General features: G+C 38.7%; 1 protein-coding gene across 7 annotated transcripts in view; it reads right to left on the bottom strand.

Moving 5' to 3' along the window:
• Positions 1–18,707, bottom strand: part of celf2 (cugbp, Elav-like family member 2) — a 138,319-nt gene extending 119,612 nt beyond the window's left edge. For all 7 annotated transcript variants that reach the window (XM_084112454.1, XM_084112438.1, XM_084112440.1 and 4 more), the window contains exon 1: positions 18,521–18,707. In XM_084112454.1, the coding sequence (XP_083968580.1) occupies positions 18,521–18,573 (53 nt within the window). In that variant the 5' untranslated portion in view covers positions 18,574–18,707. The remainder of the gene's footprint in view (positions 1–18,520) is intronic.
• Positions 18,708–22,532: the final 3,825 nt, after the last annotated feature.

Here is a 22,532-nt window from a genome sequence, read left to right as displayed (position 1 = left end):
CAAAATTAAGTAAGTTTTTGCTTAAAACAAGCAAAAATATCTGCCAATGGGTTAAGAAAAATAATCTTGCTTCTGTTTGAATTTAGATTCTTTTTCTTACCCCACTGTCATATAATTTAGCTTTTTTTAAGCAACAAATCATTTAATTTTGATTTATATTCTCAGAAAACAAGACATAATATCATATGACATTTTACTCATCAAGTAGATGCATCTTGATTTAAGAGTTTTTAGATATTTGGACTGGAAACAAGACAAAAATACTAAGCAAGAAAAGCATTTTTGCAGTGCAGATACCTATGTGACCACTTTTAAACTCATTGCAAACTTATATTCAACTTTGGCTTCATTCTGATTTACAAATCTCACTTTTTATATCCAATCAATCCATTACATGTTTAATGTCAAGTTTCACATGAAAATACACCACGTTGCATTTAAATAGCTTGCAAACTATGATTCACACTAAGTTTTAGTTGGCTATAAGCTGGATTTTCCAGTTGGGAAACCTGCGCTTACAAATTCTCATGAATCAGCAAAAAGACAGGTTACTTCCAAAGCACAGCAGTTTTCATTCAAATTATAATAAATCTTATAATACTCAACTGAACTGCCCAGAAAACAAAGTCAGTGTTGTCAACAGAATGTACCAACTATTTTTTGTCAGTTTGTGGATTTGACTGGATCATTTGGAATTCAAGTTAGCAGGCTAAGTTCCTGGGATGGTGACCGGAAATGGCGGCAATACCCCTGGTAGTATAACTAGTGTTTTCATGGTAACGGCAGTGTTGAGAGCCAGGGGAATAGAGATCTGATTATTCTCCCAGAGCTTTGTTCTCGGTTAAGAGGAAAATATGTGTTTTCGAGTGTGCAGATGCATGTGTGTATTTTGCTTAATCTGACATGCAATATGCACGTTATTAACGTGAAACAATTAATGAAATACAACATTTCCTGGTATGATTATGATTTGTATGATTTTTTATTTTATTTTATTATTATTATTTTGTTTCTTATTTTAGTGTTTCTTACTACAACAACTACAATAACGGTAACACCATAGTATTATCTGAAGTACTTCAGAGCTATAAATGACATATTCATACAATAACATGTTACATCATTTAAAAGAATACTATTTTCTGTTTTTAAAGGGGTGGTTGATGGTATGATTTCACTTTTCTAACTTTAGTTAGTGTGTAATGTTGCTGTTTGAGCATAAACAACATCCACAAAGTTACAATGCTCAAAGTTCAAAGAAAAGGGATATATTTGCTTTTAAATAAATTCCTTTTTTAAGGGCTACAACAAATAGCTGGTAGGGACTACACGACATTCCTCCCAGGTTAGTGACATCACCAACCTTAGAATTTACATAAACCCCGCCCCCGGGAACGTGATGTATAGATTATCATGACAGAATATGCCAATCAATGACTAGAAGATAACTACACATAAGTTACATAAATTCATCAACTAACCATTCAGAAATGTCCTGTTGCATTCTACATGTTGTCACTTCTTCTTGAATCTCTCCATCATTGTCTGACTCCGGTTTGAATATAAAAGGCTAAAAGTTTTTGAAATGTTCAGTGCATGTTGGTGTGAGGTAAAAGGACACGAGCTCTTGAAGCTCCGCCCTCTGTGCCGGGAGCAGCAGCTCATTTGCATTTAAAGGAACAGACACAAAACGGTGCGTTTTTTGCTTGCCCTCAAAAAGTGGAAATTTGAATATGCTATATAAACATATCTGTGGGATAAAACTTCACATACACACTCTGGGGACATCAAAGATTTATTTTACATCTTGTGAAAAGGGCATTATACCACCCTTTTAAAGTTAATACCATAGTATGCTCAGACGTACCATGGACACAAAAAAGGCATTCAAACAGTAGCATGGCCTCATCTGATACCATTACTGTACCACTAAAGTACATTTAAAGTATTTTTTTAGAGTAACAACTTGAGTTACACATGTTCAGTGTACCATGTTAAGTGAACATTTTTCTTTCAGACTGTAATATACACACACCAAAGGCTGTAATGCTGTAATGATCTTAGTAATGGCGTTATTAAGTCGACCGGAGTGACGACACTTAGCACTGGGCATGAGCGGCCCAGTGTTTTTGTTATTACTATGACAACAAAATGAGGACATCTGTGAAAAAAGAGGTCCCCCTCTCCTGTTACAGACATAAAGACACAAACATCCCCTCTTTCACACACACATCTTGAACACATCTACAGTACTGCTTTAGTGGCCACATGCCTCTTTCAAGATCAGGTGACTGCAGGACTCAGTCTCTGCAGGAAGATTGGAGGGATGAATTCTGTCAGAGAAAATTTACCACGGTGTTAAACTCCAGCTGCGTTGTGGCTATCTGCTTTCCTCTCTGATAGAGTTTGAAAGCCCTAAACTCATGACACACTAATAAATTTCCCCAGACTTGTTTAAACCCACATTCATCCACACACACACCCACCCACAATCCCCCTACACAGCGATAAATACTGTTATATCAGCCGCCAAGGGTTCTCACAAAAATATATTATTTATATATTTCTGCAACAATATTGTATAACATAAAAATAAGCCCTACTCTTAAAAGCACACAGTTGTCCCTACAGTAATAACACACACACACACACTCTTTCTTTTGTAAGTTTTGATGGTTTTATAAGGCACACAGAGGACATCCTTGTAAAAAAACTTCTAGCTGCAAGTTCCTCCGGTTTGCCATACCATGCTCAAAGCGTACCATATATGATCATATTGTGTTTGTGTTATAGTATTCTATTGAGTACCTTAGAGTACCATGTAAATACCACATAATATGAAAATGGTAACCATTTAATACCATAATATCAAAGCACCAATGTATCATGACAAAATACATCACTATACTATAGCAGTTATTTTTAAATAAACTTATACTTAACTATTAAGACTATGCACGTGCAGGTCTCTGAAGATGCATTAGACACTGAACACATTCATAAAGTGAAATGATAGGATGGATTGTGGCATCTGCATTTTTAAAGGTCACATGAGACCAGAATGAAACCAAATGTTACAGCGTCTCTGAGTAACTTGCACATGGACACATATTCACATGGACAGAACATGATTTGTGTCAGCATGTGTTGCAACAAGTGTGTATCCACGTCTGTGTGTGTTGGAGCACATGTGTAAGCATGTATAAAATGTCTGCATTAGCATGCAGGAATGTGTCTCACTACAGGCGAAGAATGTTTAATGGTAGTTCTGTGTGTTTATGTGAGACATTCTGCAGCAGCTGTGTAATGAGCTATTTGTATAATTGAGAACGTAATCTCATAGAGACCATCCCGCTTTTTAATGTTGGCAAAAGGTCTGGTCTACTTTGCAACTTTTTGGCCAAGACTTGCCCACTTAAGACAGGAAGCAACTATCTGACTGACATGTAAAATGACCAACCACAGCTTGTTTTGATTTTACGTGCCATTTTACCTGAAATGCCAAAAAAATGAAAAAATAAAAAACCATTGGTAACCTACCTTGTAAACTCAAACCAGTCAGATCAGCGTTTACTAGATTGAGAAATTACTTGCCATTTCTGTGTGCAATATGAATCAGACTGTGGGAACATGTCCTTGTCTAGCCAATATAACCGCATCGTTTCCAACCAACTTGGGGGGGGGGGGGGGGGGGGGGGGTTCAGCTGTCATTTTGACATTTGTGGAGTAAATACTGGCAGACACATGTAGATAAAGAGTGAAATTAAATCGAACCATATCATTAAATGCCCATCAAATAACTAAATGACTTACGGCAGAACTAGCAAATGAGTTTATCGTGCCGAAAATATTCCGCCAATGTTGCAGAAACATATTCCATTAGTTTCAGACCTATTAAAAGGGTCCGCACTTATTAGAGGGCAATTTTCTGTCAACGGTTAGACACTTTGTAGTCTAACTAGTTTTCTGTTGCACTTAAGAGCACCTAAACACACAAATAGGCCCACACGAACCGATATATGAAAGCACACACACACACACATCCCTGGTTAATTGCAGTGGCTGGAAAAGCATCATTAAGTAAAAGCGAGGAAATACATTTCTTAATGCGACTTAGTAATGCCCGGCCAATCAGACGGCATCAAAGGAATTAATGAGGGTGCTTTTGGGCCTAACATGAGAATGTATTTAATGCGAGAACACACATACACATCCTAAACGCCACATGGATGCTTGGCCTCTCTCTCTTCCTTCAAACAGAGAGATGAAAGTAGTGTGGCAGGGAAGAGAGCGGTGTGCCAGTGCCCTGAGGACCAGCGGACACACACACATGAACACGCACTCTTTTACACACTTTAGCATGCACAAGGGTAAAGGAATCAAATACAGTGTGATGTTGGTATTTGTGGTAAATACAGTGGTTTATAAGCTGAAATATTATATGTTTGTAACATCTCACTATTAACATAATCGTTTAATTATTTATGACCAAACCGTCTTTAAAGATCCCATAAAATCAACAGTTTTGTTGTTTTTAGTCTGGTCTATTAGCTTTGAGGCTAATCCGTATGCCAGTGTACTCTTAAAACCTTTTGCGCACCAGTGTACTTCCGTGTAATAAAATGCTCTCTAGATTGAGGACATCCCCTTTCCTTAAAGTATAAATATCACATGGCTTTGACTAGCAATAGCAAGTAGCAAATCTTGGTTCCTCAGCTCAGATTGTCTGTGGAAGTGTTGGGAGAGCAATTTTGAAACTGTAGCAAGCATATCAAACTACAAACAACTCATATTTTAAAGCAGATTACATGTGTGAAAATGTAGATATCAACACTATAACTTACTGAGAAAATGAAGCTAGTAGAGCTACTGTCATGAAGCTGGAAAATGTAGTTATGCTAATAGCATCATTACTTCTAGCTTCTAGCTAGTTATTGCCCATGCAACAAGGCCTTTGGTTGTGCTGATGCTTGTACGTTATTTTGTACCTGAAGAATCAATTGTTTGCGAACAAAGTGGCTGGAATTTTTGTATTTTTTTAAAGTGTCTTCATGTCTTCATTGTACTTAAAATAAACGCTATTTTCTATTACAAAGGAAACCCAACAATATGTCTCACCCCAACTTCCTTAAAGGAATAGTTCACCCAAAAATGAAAATTCTGTCATCATTAACTCACCCTCAAGTTGTTCCAAACCTGTAAGAATTTCTTTCTTCTGCTGAACTCAAAAGAAGATATTTTGAAGAACTTCGGTAACCAAACAGTTGATGGACCCCATTGACTTCCATAGTATATATATTTTATTAACTGTTCATTTTTGGGTGAACCATCCCTTTAATGGGAAATTGGGGTTGTTATTTTGATAGCAGTCAAAGTAAAACTGTACATGTGCAGAGCTGCAGACACATGCACACACTGATGTTGAGTGTGTGTGGAGAGTGAGACTGAAATTGTAAATAGAAAGGGATGGTTATGGCCATGAAACATTGGCCATAACGTTCTTGTCCCTGAAAGAAGCACAACACAGGACATACATGATAGTGATCACATAAGGCAAGGCAAGTTTATATCTAAAGTATATGCTATAGCACATTTCATACACTATGGCAATTCAAAGTGCTTTACATACAGTAGAAAGGAATTAAAATAATCACAAAATAAAAGCAAGGAAAATTAAAACAGTTATTCAAAATGCTTTACATAGAAAGGAATTAAAATAATAACACTATGGCAATTCAAAGTGCTTTGCATAGAAAATAAACACAAAATAAGGGAAATTAAAACAAAATAGAGAAATTAAATGAATTAGAGTAAAATGAATTAAAGTAGTAAAAAGATGATGCATAGAATAAACTTCTCATCTGGCAAAACACTGGTGTATCTTATTTTGCATATAGTTTTACTCTTATTTGGCGCGCCTAAGAATTCCATTGGACGTCTCCGATGGACCCGATTTTTCCCAAAAATTGGACAGGAGGAGCTCTAGGACTGACTCACGGGGTAACATCGGGTTCCAAAAAAACCCATACGTTCGGAAGCTCTAGGAATGGAGTCGATCCAGAACCTCGAGTTTAATTGACACATCAAACTCACTACTCCACCACAGACCCAGGTCATCAGCATTGTTTCATCTTTCAATTTCCCCAATTAAGTGGTTTCTGTTTCTCTCTTACCCAATTCTCAGTGCCATTTGAGTTCTGTTTAAAATCAAAAGGAAGAATACAGTGCAGTCAGTCGGACGTACAGTGGATGCAGTTATAAAAAGAATTAAAAGAGATAAACTGGCAAAACACTGGTGTATCGTATTTTGTACAGCTGCTTGTTATACTGTGAGATTATCCCATGTGGATTGTACTGTCTGTGGTGATCTTTCGACATAAACCCATCCATAACCTGACAGGATCTATCTTTCTGTCTCAACACTCCTTTCATCCTCTCCCCCACTGTCTCTCATTCTCACTCGCCCTTTCTTTAGGTCAGCATGTCACGCTGGGGATCAGGTCATTACGAGCAATGACCAAGAAAGAATTGTCACCTGGTCTATGGATGTATGTGTATGTCTCTGTGTGTGTATGACATTGTGGTAATGCAGGTTTGTACATGTTGCATAGCAAATGCTGGGATGTCATTCAAGGTTAGTTCTCCATCTGTTTTCCCTCTTACTGAACCCCTTCTGGAACATGAGATTATGTGTATGTGGTACCTAGGTAGGCAAAGCACACCAAACAAATGAATTGTAAAGTCTTTCTTAAAGCAGAAAAAAACTGAAATCAAGAGAGACTGTATATGTGCGACGGTGACTATGGAACGGAAAATATGGAAGTGCACCGCTTAGGCCGCGGGGGAGCAGGCGCCAACACTATTGCAATTACGAGAGAGAATGAGAGTGTAGAATCGTGCTGTGATTCGGTGTGTGCATGAGCACGTCAGGGCGAAGGGGTTGTGTATGCTTGTTGTTGTGTGTGCGGGAACGTGTCTATGTGTGTCTCGTAGCAGTAATTGTAATGGGACTCAAGGGGTCTGGTTTTGGCTGCCTCGGCGGCCCTCCACTTTCATTCCACACCTTCCCCCATAATTAGGATCCGAGAAGGCCTGGTAATGTCCAGCCTCCTGGGGCCGTCTCACTCGCTCAGTCTCAGATAAGAGCCCTCGCTCTGGGCACACAGGTCAGTGTGTAGCCCTCGGAGAGGGCCGGAAACACATTCAGCCAGGGCGAGTCATCCGACCGACTCTGAGCACCTGGCCGCTACACACACTGATTTCTGTGTATCCAAGAGCAAACAGCAAATGAGTAGAATGATTTCTCCCACATTCCACATCTCATCATCTTCCACATCATCGTTAAAAGGCTGGTTATTGACCATAAATTTGATCAAGCCATTGTCACATAAGAGATGCACTTCTGATTGGCTATAAAGAGATCTCATTAGAACAAAGGCATGATCAGATATAAACCCAGCCTGATAGGCTAATAAACGCAGACATGGGGCGCGCTGCCAGTAATGTGTTTCTGCTCGTAATTTTTTATGGGGATGTTTGGGAAGGCATTAACAGGAAAGATGGGCGCTTGCTGTGCATAACGGCGCTGTGATAGGAGGTACAAGGCTGTGTGAACGCAGATGTGTTCACACTTAACCAGATCTTGGAAGCACGGAGAAAGGAACCACTGACAACCGCAGAGAAGATCGAATCAGTCGTGTTATCTGAGTTTTGGCAAGACTGCTGGCAGAACATTGGCACGGTCTCGTGCATATGTTGCAGAGGGTTTTTGATCATGCACTTGTGGCAGTCGAAAGGTATAAATGATTGACTGAAGACAACTGAAAATGACAGGGTAAACAGTTCAGTTTCCACCAAGGAAGAATTGCTGAGCCAGATTTTTGACTATTGCTATTAAGTCTGGTCCACAATGCAGCTCGTTCAGGACAAGAATGGCCACTTAAGCCTGGGGTATGCTTTGTTTTTCTGCCTCCGTAACATCTTTCTGAGTATACTCCATTGAGCATGAACTTGAAAGGACACGTTTGACACATGCATTGTTTGCCCTGCTTGACTGATACTTTACTTGACCTGCAAACTGACAGTACAGAGTTGACATCTTTAAACTCTTTCAAACTCAAGATGTACAAACGTGTATCTACTGAACTCCTTCTGTATCTTCTGATCTTGTTTCAGCCTACATCTTCTATTGTTTTATTGGCATTTTCCAACTTTTTTTTATTAGTTCTGGGTTTTTCAACTCTGCCCCCGAAGGTCTACATTCATGCAAAGTTTAGCTCCTACCCTGATCAAACAAGCGTGAACAAGCTAATCAAGGGCAGTAATTGAAATTGCTCCTTTACCCCCATTCACTAACTTGGAATTTGTACTGCTTCTATTCACTAACATTACTCAACTAATATAGTCCACTTGAGGGAGTGAATAAAAACGAGTAAGCGAATTTGGAGTGTGTCTGAAGGGCTGTGGACACCATTATCTGGCGAGAAGCAGGAACTTTCCTCACAGTGCATTGGAATTCTTTAACAGAGAGGTCTTGACCCCCGCTCCTGGAGACGCACTGCCCTATAGAGGTGAACTACGACCCTAATCAAACACACCTGAACCAGCTAATCAAGGTTTTCGGGATTGCTTGAAAATCACAGGCAGGTGTGTTAAAGGAAGAGGGTTTAAAGGGTTGATGACCCCTGCTCTAGTGACTAGCTGTTGAGTATACTGTATATTGGTTGCACACTATTGAGGTGCATTATGGGATTGAATGTGTGCACTCAGTGTCCACTATGGTTTCAGACTTTTGTGTCACATCGATTGAGTAATTAAACTTAAATAAATGTATCTCAATAGCAATGCATTTTGATTCGTACCCTTCACAAATATACCCTAAAGTAACTAACAACATTTTTGTAATAACATTTAGGGGTGAAATCAGTGATATCTGTGAGAATAAAGTTGAATTTTACAGGTGAGCTCAAGTGCCTCAAAATAAACCGCTCTTGAACGTCTTTCAAAAACTGAATGCAGCAAACACTGTCAATCTGGCAACCAGTTTTAACCTGGGAATGTGCTCTACTTTTCCTCCCAACTTGAACCTAACTCAAATGTGTAAAGTCATCTAATCATATTGGAACTGGATATTTTTCTGAGTTATATGCATCTGACAGCTAGAGAACAGTCCTTGGACGTGCCGTCTGAGGCTATCACGTGGGTATCTCTCACACATACAAATGTGTTTCAATCATTACAAGTGCTCAGCAATAACAATTATTATGATGATGCTGATGCTAATGATGATGATGATCTTCAGACCCCTGGGGACGAAGACAGCGAGAGATCCCCAGGCTGCTGCAGAATTATGGAGAAGGCGGAAGAAGTAAAGAGAAGACAGGAAGAAGAGAAAGTATTTTGCTAAAGTTTGTTGATGAGGTTGGCCATGCGTAGCTGATACAGTCATATCAGTATGACATTAAGCCAGCGTAACCACGGAAACACACATGGGGATTATATCAAAGAGAGAAAAACAGAAGAAGAGCAGAGAAGCAGAAATTAAGAGTAAAAATATGGCAGGGTGTTGCCTAGACTCCAGCTGTGTGTGTGTGTGTGTGTGCGCACGTATCAGCCTGCTCATTAGTGCTTAGAGACGACAGGAAACAGACATACTTGTCTTCCTGTGGAAACATAAAAAAAGGAAAGTTTAAGTGTATGCTCTACTAAAATATCACCCCACACACACACACACACACACACACACAGCCCAAGCTCAGTCACCTGACTTTAATCAGACCTAAGACTCCACTTAACCAACATACAACCTGAGCTCAGCACAGCTGGCAAAACACTGTCGCCATCTTGCTCACAGGCACACAAAGACACAGACTTCCGACTTTCACTTAAGTCTCAGTTTTAACCAGAAAGACGAGTAAAATAGTTCCAGTACTGATTATACTCAATCTATTCTACCGCAAGCACATATTATTAGCACCCAAATAATGGTGGTATATTTTTTGTAAGAATAGATATGCCCTGAAATGTGCATTTTTATGGCCTTAAGAATACAAGTATAAGCATTTTTTATAGGGCTATTGGTCTTTTCACTCACCATCTGTTATTATACTAGTTTGCACCAAAGTATAAAAGATTGTTAATGATCTAAAAAACAACAAAAGTCAAGACAAAAGTCGACCAAAATGATTATATATATATATATATATATATATATATATATATATATATATATATATATATATATATATATATATATATATATATATATATACAGTATATATATATGTGTGTGTGTGTGTGTGTGTGTAATTATATGATTAAGTAATTGCATCATTTAATTTTAAATAATATACAAATTTATAATATTAAATACAATTTAAAATGCTTTTAATATTTTTATATATTTCTACCTCTGTGCAATATTTTTACCAATCCTTAAAGGAAATCATACATTTATTTGTTTGATTCCAGGTTCAATGAGAATAAGTGACTTTTTAGATGCATTTCACTGCAAATGGTATGACCAAAAATTAATCAAAATTACTTTTATTACAATTATTCGGCAGTCAAATTTTCATGATCGTAACAGCCCTAATGTACTCTCACATGTGATAAGCCAACATCACCTATAAGAACACACACACACACACACATACACACACACACACACACACACACACACACACAAACCTTCTCCTGGCATGGCCCAGTGACTTTCAGTCCCTGGAGATTAAAATCCAGCATGTGGTCCCATGCCAGAGACTAGCTTGTGTGTGTGTGTGTGTGTGTGTGTGTGTGTGTGTGTGTGTGTGTGTGTGTGTGTGTGTGTGTGTGTGTGTGTGTGTGTGTGTGCGCATGTGTGAGTGTGTGTGATCTCTTTAACAAGCGTAAGGCCCATCTTTCTCTCAGCAGTGGAGTGAAACATAAAACACAGTACAGACAGCTACAATTAAGATTAAACACACACACACACACACACACACACACACACACACACACACACAACACAGCTGGAGTCAAGAACTTCCTGTGTGAGCGCTAGCTAATGTAACGGCACACACACACACACACACAAAAGTGTGTTCTCAGCTGGGGTTAAGGGATAGAGGACTTTGCAGACAGCCAGCGAGGCAAAACAACGAAGGATAAAAGGAAAGAAAAAGAGACAAGAGAGGAAAAATACTAGATGCTAGCATGTTTAGCTTAGCTCAGCTATCACAGTGTCAGCCTGAAGATGAAGAAAAAGCTTGAGGTAAAATGCGAACTCAAAGCGATATCCATGTCCAAAGGACAACACATAAACTTCAGAAACTGTCTGATAATTTCACAAGGTCTTAAAAGATTTAAGACCGAACCGAATTGTCATTTCCTGTCAGACATTATTTAAAAACAACAACAAAAACACACATTATAGGCCTACATAAGCACAAGTATAAATTTGTTTTCTGTACTCCAGTGGTCTGTAATGGAAATGTATTTGTCCAGTCAATTAATTACAATCTCATTCACCACGTTTTTAACATGTAGATATGCATGTCACAGTAAAATGGAGGTCAACCTCTTCCCACAAACCTTTTTAAACTGTGCCGTACAAATGATATCAGCGTGTGGCCAAAGAGAGAGATTGTTTCCCTCTTGCATGTGTGTGTGTGTCATCTCTCTCTCCCAAAGCAAAGCATCTGGAAAGACACTTCGTTCTTTTTAATAAAGGAGTGCAGTGAACATGAGGAGTGTTTCTCTGTAAATATGCATGAGGCTGCAGAATCCAGGCACTTCAACAATAATCCTGCTCTACTGTTGACTGAGAATTTCATAAAGCAGCACACACTCACATATAAACGACATGGTGTTCATACGCAGCCAAGAGTGCCAAAATATATTTCCCCCAGTGCATTTATAATGTAATATTCAGAGTTCCCAGATGCTACATGCTAAACTAAGACTAAATTTTGAGTTCAAGAGTGTTAGAACAGAGTATTAAGAAAGAGTCTGTATTTGGTTATACGCAGCTTATGCTTTACAGTATGTGCCTAATTTTTAGGCAATTTCGCAAAACTCTAAATTAACATTATTTGCTACCAAGTTCAGAGAGAAGGTCAATGCGGGACTCGGACAAAGAGTATGAATGCCACAAATGAATGTCATGAGACTTTCACATTAGCATCTACCACAAAACACCCGTATGATTTTGCACAAAGAACTAACAGTCAGTGATATCTTGCTTACTTTTGCCCCCAAACCTTACAAAACCTAATCATTTTAAGATTGTTTGACAAAACCTGAAATTAACATTTACTGCCAAGTTTAGCGGGAAGATTGATGCGGGACTCTAAATAAAGAGTATTAATGCCAAATATGAATCACATACGACTTTAGCATTAGCATCTAAACACAACCACAAAACACCTTGTTTTACACAAAACTGATAACAGATACTTTACTAAATTTTGTCCCCATATCTGACAAAATACATTAAGGAATGTCCTCAGGTCATAAATACAATAAAACAGGTCAAATAATAATAAAAAATAAAAAAATTATTTTGCAGTTAGGTTCATGTTGTGTGCATGTACGTTTGTGAGAAAAGAGATGGTGCTACTTTCGACAGCAAGGTGAAACATCCGTTTGCTAGTTACGTGGGTAGAAGTGTAAGTGTGTGTGCGTGTGCGTGTGTGTGTGTGTGTGTGTGTGTGTGTGTGTGTGTGTGTGTGTGAAAGCTCTATGAATGGTTCCTGAAGTGCTCTCCTCAAACATAGCTGCAGCACATTCTCCTCTCTCAGAGCTAGCGTAGGAGGAAACCAGCACTGATATGCCTCTCTGGATTTCAACCTTATCATAGAAAACTGCCTACACACACACAGAGAGAGAGAGAGAGAGAGAGAGAGAGAGAGAGAGAGAGAGAGAGAGAGAGAGAGAGACAATAGGCTCTGTCTCTCTCTCAGACAGTCAGACGTTCAGGCCGGTTTTAATCATGGACATTCAGCGCGGCCTGAAAAGAGTCTCTGTCCTGAGCCCTGCACTCTCCTACGGCTTAAACAATGCACTGCACACACGCACACACACAGATTCTCATTAAAATCCTGTGACCATTTCCCAATTGCCTCAACAAGCCAAATGGGGGGTGGGTCGGTTTCTGCGTCTCACACAAACATACACTCTCACATAAAATTCGGAATAGCAAGAAATACTAAAGTACCATATCAGGAAACACCAGTAAATTTTACGTCTCAAATGTTGCCCAGGAGGTATCAGATGTGTCTCCTAAAAGACCCATTTATGAGAATTAAAAGATACACAAATGACACAAACAGAAAGAGAATCGAGATATAAAATTAAACTAAATACATAGCTCAGATCTTCAGAAAAAACTTTGCTGAGAAATAATTGAGTTCATATTGAGATCTCAGACTTGTATTGTATCCGGTGATTCTTTTGAAATGCAAAATATGTGTCTACTAGGGTTTTTTTTTTCCTCACTAGAAAAATCTGACAAGCAGGACTAAGAGTTTCAAGTAGAACTCCATTGAATCTCACTGCATTCTTTGAGAAACTATTGAGACATTAAAGAGATTTTTCTTTTGCACAGGAAATGTAAGGAGATTCTGTTTGTCAAGGATAGTGTTATTCGGGCCACAGGAAGTACAACGGCAGGTCTATAAAAAAAGTGACACGATTTCTCTCTGTCTCCATCCATCTCCTCTCGACTTTTATCTCTCGCTGTCTCATTCTTTCGAGCATCTATTGTTCTGTCTGCATTCATTTCCCTGTCTCTCTCTCTCCTTCAGCTGTAATTGTGATGGGTGAGCTGATAATTGTAATTACGTTCTCTAGGTAGAGAGTGTGTGTGTGCGTGTGTGTGTGCGTGTGGGTGTGTGTGAGAGAGGGGTGGGGGTTTAACTTCAAGGGGTGCAGACCCATCTGGGTAGCTCACGTAGCCTCCTAAAATGTCAGACTCTGGAACAATATTGGTAACACGCACAGACACACATACGCAGACAGCATAATGGGTAACACTGCCTAGACGGCGGAGGGCAGTGCATCGCCACACTGACTTGAGCCAATAATACAGAACTCTATTGGAGAGCAGCGGATCCAACGCACACACACTCATCAAATATCGTCTTCACCTCCAGCCTGCACTGCCACATCTCTTCCTCCACCGCTTCCTCATTACCGTGAGCTTTCACAGGACAAGAGCACACAACTAACTGAAAACAACAAATATACACTTACAGGAACACATTTTTAATTGATTTTACTTTAAAGGGGTCGTCGGATGCCCATTTTCCATAAGTTGGTATGATTCTTTAGAGTCTTCATGTAAAGTTTGTAACATACTTTGGTTAAAATTCCTCAGTGGTTGTGTAAAACAACACCCTTTTCACCTCCTCAAAAACAGCTCTGTTCACAGCGACCCGTTTCGGTGCATGTCTCTTTAAATGATAATGAGCAACTGCTCACCCCACCCCTCTCTTCTATTCAGGAGTGTCGACACAAGACAGGTAAAGTGATGCCTTGGCAGACAGTATACAAATGGCTGAGGGAGGAAATATGCTAATACGGGACAGTCCGTCAGCGGTCGTGGGCGGAGCATGAACAATATGACATCATATTGCTCAGAAAATCCAAATGGCTTGATTATTGAGAGTGTTTAGACTTTTTGAAGATAAAAAAAAGGAGTGAATGGATTTTTGTATCTCTATTTTGATCTATCTATCTATCTATCTATCTATCTATCTATCTATCTATCTATCTATCTATCTATCTATCTATCTATCTATCTATCTATCTATCTATCTCTCTCTCTCTCTCTCTCTCTCTCTCTCTCTCTCTCTCTATCTATCTATATTTCTATCTGTCACGTTTATATGTGTATCTGGCTGTCTAGCTATCTATCTTTCTGTCAGTCTGTTTCTCTGTATTTGTGACTACCTACCTAGACAGACATATAGACAGATAGATAGACAGACAGACAGACAGATATATATTGTAGGTTATTTATTCTAGATATGTTTGCTCAGTTAAGGAGCTTATTCTCTTCGTTGCGGCGCAGTGCCCAGACCTGACGGGTAGGAGTGACGTGCACGGCCGTGTGTGTCTGAGGCTGGTACAGGTGCAGAGATCAGCATGCAACGCCGTTCATCTGTGCCGCCCGTCTGTGCGCCACTGTCTGCAGCCAGCCACTAATGCCGAGGATAAGGGACAGGCTAACGGCATGAGCCGCCCACACACACACACACACGCGCACAGAAAAGCCACTCAGCCAGATAATTACGGATGCGTCCTGGGCAGAGGCTTAAACACACACTCTGAGCCGTTGCCGCTAACAGCGTTCATTAAAACCAACACTGCAAAGGTCAGAGGTCACCCACTGCTAAAGACGGATGCTTGCCACTCCATTGCCTCTCTACCATCGCTTCTCTCTCTCTCTCTCTGGCCTAAAAACAATTTGATTCCTTGTTTTACTAAAACGGGAGAAAGACAGAAGGATGTAAAAACACAACAAGAATGCAAGTTTACCTGCTATCAGGCGCAAGAACACCAAGTGTCGTGTTTAAATATGCCTCTAATCAAATCATCTCCCCCGCCTGCCTCTCCACTAATTCAATAAAAGCAACAACTTGTCATTGTTATTTAAAGTAATTTTCAATGTAATCAAGTGGTATTAATAAGCATGCTGCCTCTCATTACCGACTCAACCTGCCTTCCGAAGCGCGCAGAGCACAGTGTGTGTGTGTCAGCGTGACAGAGAGCCTGTTGTGTGCCTGTATGTGTGTGTTAGGACATTATGCATGTGCTTGTGACTCATTGTGTGTGTGTCTGTGTGGGCGGACATGAGTTCCATGGTATTTTTGTTCTGGTTGCTTGCAGTGACAGAACGGAGTTGCATCTCTTGGCTTCGTTTTTCGCAAGACATTTGCGCAAGTTTGAGGAAGGTAAAAAGTTGCGGAGGTGAACACAATATTCTCATATTCACTTAGATTTGCAGAGGATGGATAGATAGATAGATAGATAGATAGATAGATAGATAGATAGATAGATAGATAGATAGATAGATAGATAGATAGATAGATAGACAGATAGATCACTATTATCTCAATGTGTTCTTTGGCATTTGCATGTAACAAAATTACATCAGTCCATCAAGTTCTTTTGTAAATGATAAAACACATTTAATACAAAAGAAATCTGCAAGTCTATTGTTCAAACGACATCCGTGTTAAAAATGCATCAAGCCCTCATGAAGGAAAAGTGGGATCATGACAGAGTGATCCTGCAGAGAGCTGAGCCCTAAAAAGAAATGAAGCACGTCGGAAATTTCCACTGCACTGATCCTAAGAAAAATCCGATATCGGTACGATGCGTCACATTCAGACGCAATCCAAGATGATGTATTTGAACCAGGCTGAAATGATTGCAAGCGGGCGGCGAGATGTTCAGAGGTGTTGATTCGGTAGAAACTTGAGGAAACGCAGACGCTGGAGTTTTTTGTTTGCGCAGCACGTCAAAGTCGCATCCGGAAAAAATCAACTTAATAGATAGCAAAAGTTATTTCTGGATCCAATTTTTATCTGCTCTCTATTTTCTCAGATTTACACTCAAATAAAGGACGACAGAAGAAAGGGGTTTGAACTAAAGGAGAGATAATGAGAACGTTAATTGGGTGCAACATAAACACACACACACACACGAGTGTGTGCTAATTAGACAACGGTGTTCTGGGTCGCCTGGTGGCTTCATTAGGCTGTAAAGAATGCCACAGTGTAGTGTACCCTAGAGTCACATAAGAAAGAGAGAAACGTAAAGAGAAGCAAAAGAAAAACTTAAGCTGGTCTTTATTAAGGCGGTCCAGCAGCTGCTCCTCTGGTTAATCTAGAGTCTCTACACTAATAAAGAAGAAAAGACAAATAGCGATCCATCACACATCCCCCTCATCAGCCCCTTCTCTCCGGCTCTGAACAGAAGATTATGCCCTGAACGGCTCTGGGGTGGAACCGTGATTGTGACTGTCAGTCAGCGAGAAAGAAAAGGAACATACTGACTAATAGTGCTACATCGATCAGGAAATGTCTACTTAAATGCAGCAGTTGTCTGTCACCTACACAGTAAAGCTATTAAAACAGGACTGTGACTGTGTTCTAGTATGTATCAATACAGGATTTGCACATTAAAAAAAAATCCAACAGCATGTACACATTTGAGGATGTGCATGTATGTGCATTTTTGGTGCACTCAAAGCAGTGACCTGCTTATCGGAATAAATAATTGACCAAAAATAACACTTCTTCTGAGAGAGCACAGCGTGTCATCTTTATACCCTTGATCTATTTTCATAATTCAGTGTGGAATACAGTGGCGCCCCAATTTACAACAACCCAGAATCCTGAACTATATATGAAGATCCAGAGTATTTATGGTTCGCACTTCATACCCTCATTACAAATATGATCATGAACGCCTTTTTAAAGTGACATTAGAAATTCTGACTGAACCTCTTATTTATTTGTCCAAAACATCAGGGATGGAGCTTATGAAGTCAACAAATTACTAAATATTTATTTTATATAATGCGAATGTGCACAAAAATAGTGAATAACTTTTTTAAACTTTAATAATAATTAATAATCGTATCTAATCTAATCTAATAATACTTTTTAATCTTATTTTTGGGTCATATGCTGTCCTCTAAAAGCGTGCAGGCTTCCGAGAACTAAAGCGGAACAATTTGACATCATGACATGCTTTCTGTGGTTTCAGTTACCCTTTTATACTTCCCCAAATACTTAAGAGAACTGAGTTTACACAATGCCCGTCTCACACCATAGTCAACATTTTGGGCAGTTTTGAAAGCAGGTATGATGTCCAAAAATGCCAATAAATGTCCATAGATAAAGGTTAGGGTTAGGTTCAGCATGTCTATAATGTCCAGTCTTGGTAGCTCAGTTTGAGAAACACTTGATAAATATCCAAGAGTGTTTAACCAAAGACACACGAACAAACCGACTTTAAAGACGAACACTTGTTTGCGCAATAGCTTGAGATGCGCAATGCCATATCATATCAAGATCCTAAGGGGTTATTTAAAAAAAAAGAAAAAAAGAAAGAAAAAAAGTCGATTGACTTTAAGTGCATTAATTAACTATTCTATATAAAGCTGGAAGCGATGCGCACCGCGTCTTCTCAGCATCAGCACCATCACCATCATCCCGCATCACAGATGAGATGAGACGCGCCCGGTCTGATAAACCTCCTCATTCCCGGTGAGTTCGGGGGAGGGCTTGGTCTCTCAAAGGGTTAATAAGACACTCCATGCGTCAGACACATGACAGTATATGTGCGAACTCAAGGGAGAAAAAAAAAGTCCCACACACACTTTTTCGAGTCGAAATGACACACGCAACCGTGCGTAATTCTCACAACATTTGTGTTGAAGTCGAGCGGAAGAGCGCGTCCTCAGCGCGGGCAGATGGAGACACTCGCTCTCTCTCCGCATGCATGTTCGGGTCGGCTCGGGTCTTACCTTAACACGTTCCAGCTCTTGAGAGGGTCCAGGTCTGAGATTATAGAGACCATGCTTGAGGCTCGGGCAGCTCGGGCTTTGCTCGGACAGAATGCGGTTGATTGAGTGACTGAGTGAGCGCTGTTACTCCGACTGTCTCTCTGCACTGCTCTGAGTGTGATAAGCGCGGAGAACAGGCTCTCTTTCCTCCGCCCCTCACAATCACTCCGGCTCTCTCGCTCTCTCTCTCTCTCTCTCTCTCTCTCTCTGCCTCATGTCTTTACGAACCTCTGTGTAATATCCGATGCAACCTATTGTACATTTTTTACAGAGGATTTTATACAGACAGATCTCTATAACTCTGTGTTACGACTAGTGCCAACGAAACTAAAATGCCACACTGTTCTCCATTTTAAAGTCTAAATGCCAAAGTCAAAATGGGTAAGTAGGCACAGCAATAACACTTTACATGGTCACAATTTATATTAGGTGTACTTAAATTACAATTTAAGGCATTTGATACACTTTTCTTTATGTGTGCTGTACATACTGCAAGTTATTGTTAATGTTTTTGAAAGAAGTCTCTTATGCTCACCAAGGCTGCATTTATTTGATCAAAAATACAGAAAAAAAAAATATATATATATATTATTACAATTTAAAATAATGATTTTCTATTTTAATATACTTTAAAATATAATTTATTTCTGTGACGCAAAACTGAATTTTTATCAGCCATTACTCCAGTCTTCAGTGTCACATGATCCTTAAGAAATCATTCTAATATGCTGATTTGATACTCAGTTATTATCAATGTTGGAAACAGTTGTGCTGCTTAATATTATTTTGGAACCTGATACATTGATAATCATCATATTAGAATGATTTCTGAAGGATCATGTGACACTGAATTTTTGACCGGTACTGTATACATTAATGTCATAATGTACATAAAATAGATGTGCAGATGTAAAGTACATACTGAAGACATATAAAAAGAGGATATTGCAGTGCCTATGTTACACATACAACAATGCATATTTAATTAATAAATTAATAATAATTACAATAGTGCTAAAAGGCCTAATAACAAAGTATACAAGTTGCTTTATATCGTTATGCATTCATTAGTATTGTTCATTAGGCTACATACCAGATGTAGATACTTCAAAAAGTGAACTAAATGGCAAATTTTTACCAAACAAACTGAAATGCTGTTTTCCCACTAAATGTTTATTCAAAATAAAAATGTTCGTAATAAGTGTACCCCTCTTTTTAATATCCTGACAATTGTTGATGTCCATGATGTCCTTAATGCTGTCAACCGCTGTAAAAGCCAAGGTCTCAGTCATTAAAAAAAAGCCTATTGGAGCATACTTTGTTCAGTACCTTATAACACAATTAGTACATATTGAAACGTTTTTGTCGCAAACTGTAACAATGGCCAAGAACAGTTATTTGCATAACAGGTAAACTTTAAATGGCCATCTTAAAATGGAAATGTTGCTTTGTCATAAACTATTATTATTATAAGAAGAAGAAGAAGAAGAAGAAGAAGAAAAAGCAGTTAGGTCTGTGAGTCAAATGAGAAGACAGACACCCATTCCACGTGACATTACTGTATCTGACAAGGCTTACTTCCTGTTTGACACATCACCACATCCTGTTTTAGGGCTACCACCTTATCTGCGCTCTAACTGCAGATAAACTAACACACATAAACTATGGTAATTCAGATTAATAAAGGTAAAACTATACTTGAAGTGTTTGTTTTAATGTAAACCCTGCTTAGTTTTCTTATACATATCATATTCTTATATCATATGTGAATGAAAGAGGGTGAAATAAAGAAAGTTAACATGCATGGAGCATGAGTTTCCTGTGTATCTCTTGCTCAATATCATCAGGTCAAAGTTCTCCTACTGGCTTGTTTTTTACAGTAGCAGGGGGAAGAAAGGAATAAGAAACGACAATCTATCCTCTCTAAAAACATAATAATTCTATTCACATGAATGTTTGTAAGAGACATACTCAATTTAGACCTCTGACCTATCCCAAAGTAAGCCACTATGTATGAGGATGATTCAGTTCTCTTGAAATTAAGTGCATGGATGCACTAAAACCCTGGAACTGAGACTATTTATGTCTCTATTGCTTTATGTCTGCAACTGTAATGACTGTTGAGTTCAACTATATGACAGTGAGATCACAATTAACTCTTTCCCTGCCAGAATATTATTTTTAAGTTGCCAGCCAGCGCCAGATCTTTCATGGGACCCAGAATATTTATATGTAAACAGTGAACATATTGTATCAAAAGATAGAACAGAACCTTTGAATGTGAGTTAGCTTTACTTAAAAAGCAGCATTTCGAACAAAAAGCTGAGAAAATCGTGTTTTTGTTAAAGACTTTGTCTGGATTGGATTCAGAACAATGATCAAAACATGAATTATCACAGATCAAATCATCAACACCCCCAAAACTTGCAAAATTGTATACCCTTTTTCGTGGGCGTCTATATTTTTCTCAATAACGTTAGGCAATTTTGATTTATATGCGGTTGAATGTTCGATGATTACTTGTGCGTAAACAACTTCTATCCGCTCCTCCTGGTTTATGCAGAACTTTTCCATGAAGCGATGTGCCATATGGTGTGGAAAGAGTTAAATCAGAATCACTTTATCCCATTATGTTTTAATGGAAGCACTGTGGGAAATGTCACAAAGATAATGCTGTGCTAAAGTAATTTTTCCACTGTTAAAAAAGTTATATGCAACGAAAAATTAATAGTATGATTGACAAATTTGAAATTATGTTAAAAAGGCTTGCCTTAAATTAAAAATTACCTCTTTAACCCTGAACAAATATGCATATATATAGGCTATTTCTGCAATGGTCAGTTCCCCGAATTTGTGGGTTTTAAAAAAAAATAATATTGCAGCCCAAAATGACTGACTAATGCATTACGTTGTTTTTTGAGGCCTTTTATATTGACAATACACCAATAATCATTATGCACTTATGCAATTAGTGATAGTGAGTGACGGTAAGAGTACAATTATCTGTAAATATAATTTTTTTGTGCATATTTACCAAAATCAATTGTGGTCCTGACCCCCTTTACACAAGGCAATGGTGATACCGGCACAGAGATAATCATAGTTCTGCTTTGCTGAAAATACAGACAGAGATTGATTACATACATTTAAAATTGTTTAAAATTAATATTGTTTTTAACAGTATATATTGTCTATTTTTGTCATACTGTTTTCGCATTTTGTTTTACAATTTAAAATAGTATTGTCAGAAATTGCATTCATTAAAAAAGATGTAAAAGTGCATATCCAGTAAAATAATGCACTTTTTATTGGTGAAAGCATTATGAGGACTAGCAAATCCATCATCTTAATTTGCATTAGTTGCAACACCACAACATCCCGAAGGGACTGAATGGAATTGGTAACTAAAAATGTTATGCTACTGTACATCCACACCAACAGATGTCAGTATAACATTGAAGACTACAGTTACATTGGCCAAGAAAACAAACAAAATAACTTTTTATACCTTAAAATTCAATATTAAAACTTTTTTTTTTTTTTTTAAATGTAACATTTTGTAGCGAATTGTGGAGTTTTTTTATTTTGTTTTCATGAAAAGAGGACATTACATACACCACAATTAAGTACGACCTGAATGCTAGTTTGCTTAAACAATGCTACTGGTTAACACTAGAAGTGCCAGAATTCCATAACTGCCGCAAGCGGTCATTTTGACCACTAGATTCCAAACTCTATAGCAGGGATAGGCAACTCCGGTCCTGGAGGGCCACTGTCCTGCAGAGTTTAGCTCCAACCCTAATTAAACACATCTGAACAAGGCAATCAGTGTTTTCAGGATTACTATATAGATACAGGCAGGTGAGTTTTTATCAGGGCTGAAGCTAAACTCTGCAGGACAGTGGCCCTCCAGGACCGGAGTTGCCTATCACTGCTCTATATCTTTAATGATAAATACCCAATTGAGAGATTA

This window comes from Abramis brama (genome assembly GCF_963993115.1).
Source record: "Abramis brama genome assembly, chromosome: 4".
In the NCBI taxonomy this organism is placed as follows: domain Eukaryota; kingdom Metazoa; phylum Chordata; class Actinopteri; order Cypriniformes; family Leuciscidae; genus Abramis; species Abramis brama.
Note: the sequence above shows the minus strand (reverse complement) of the source record. Positions and strands in the feature narration are given on the sequence as shown.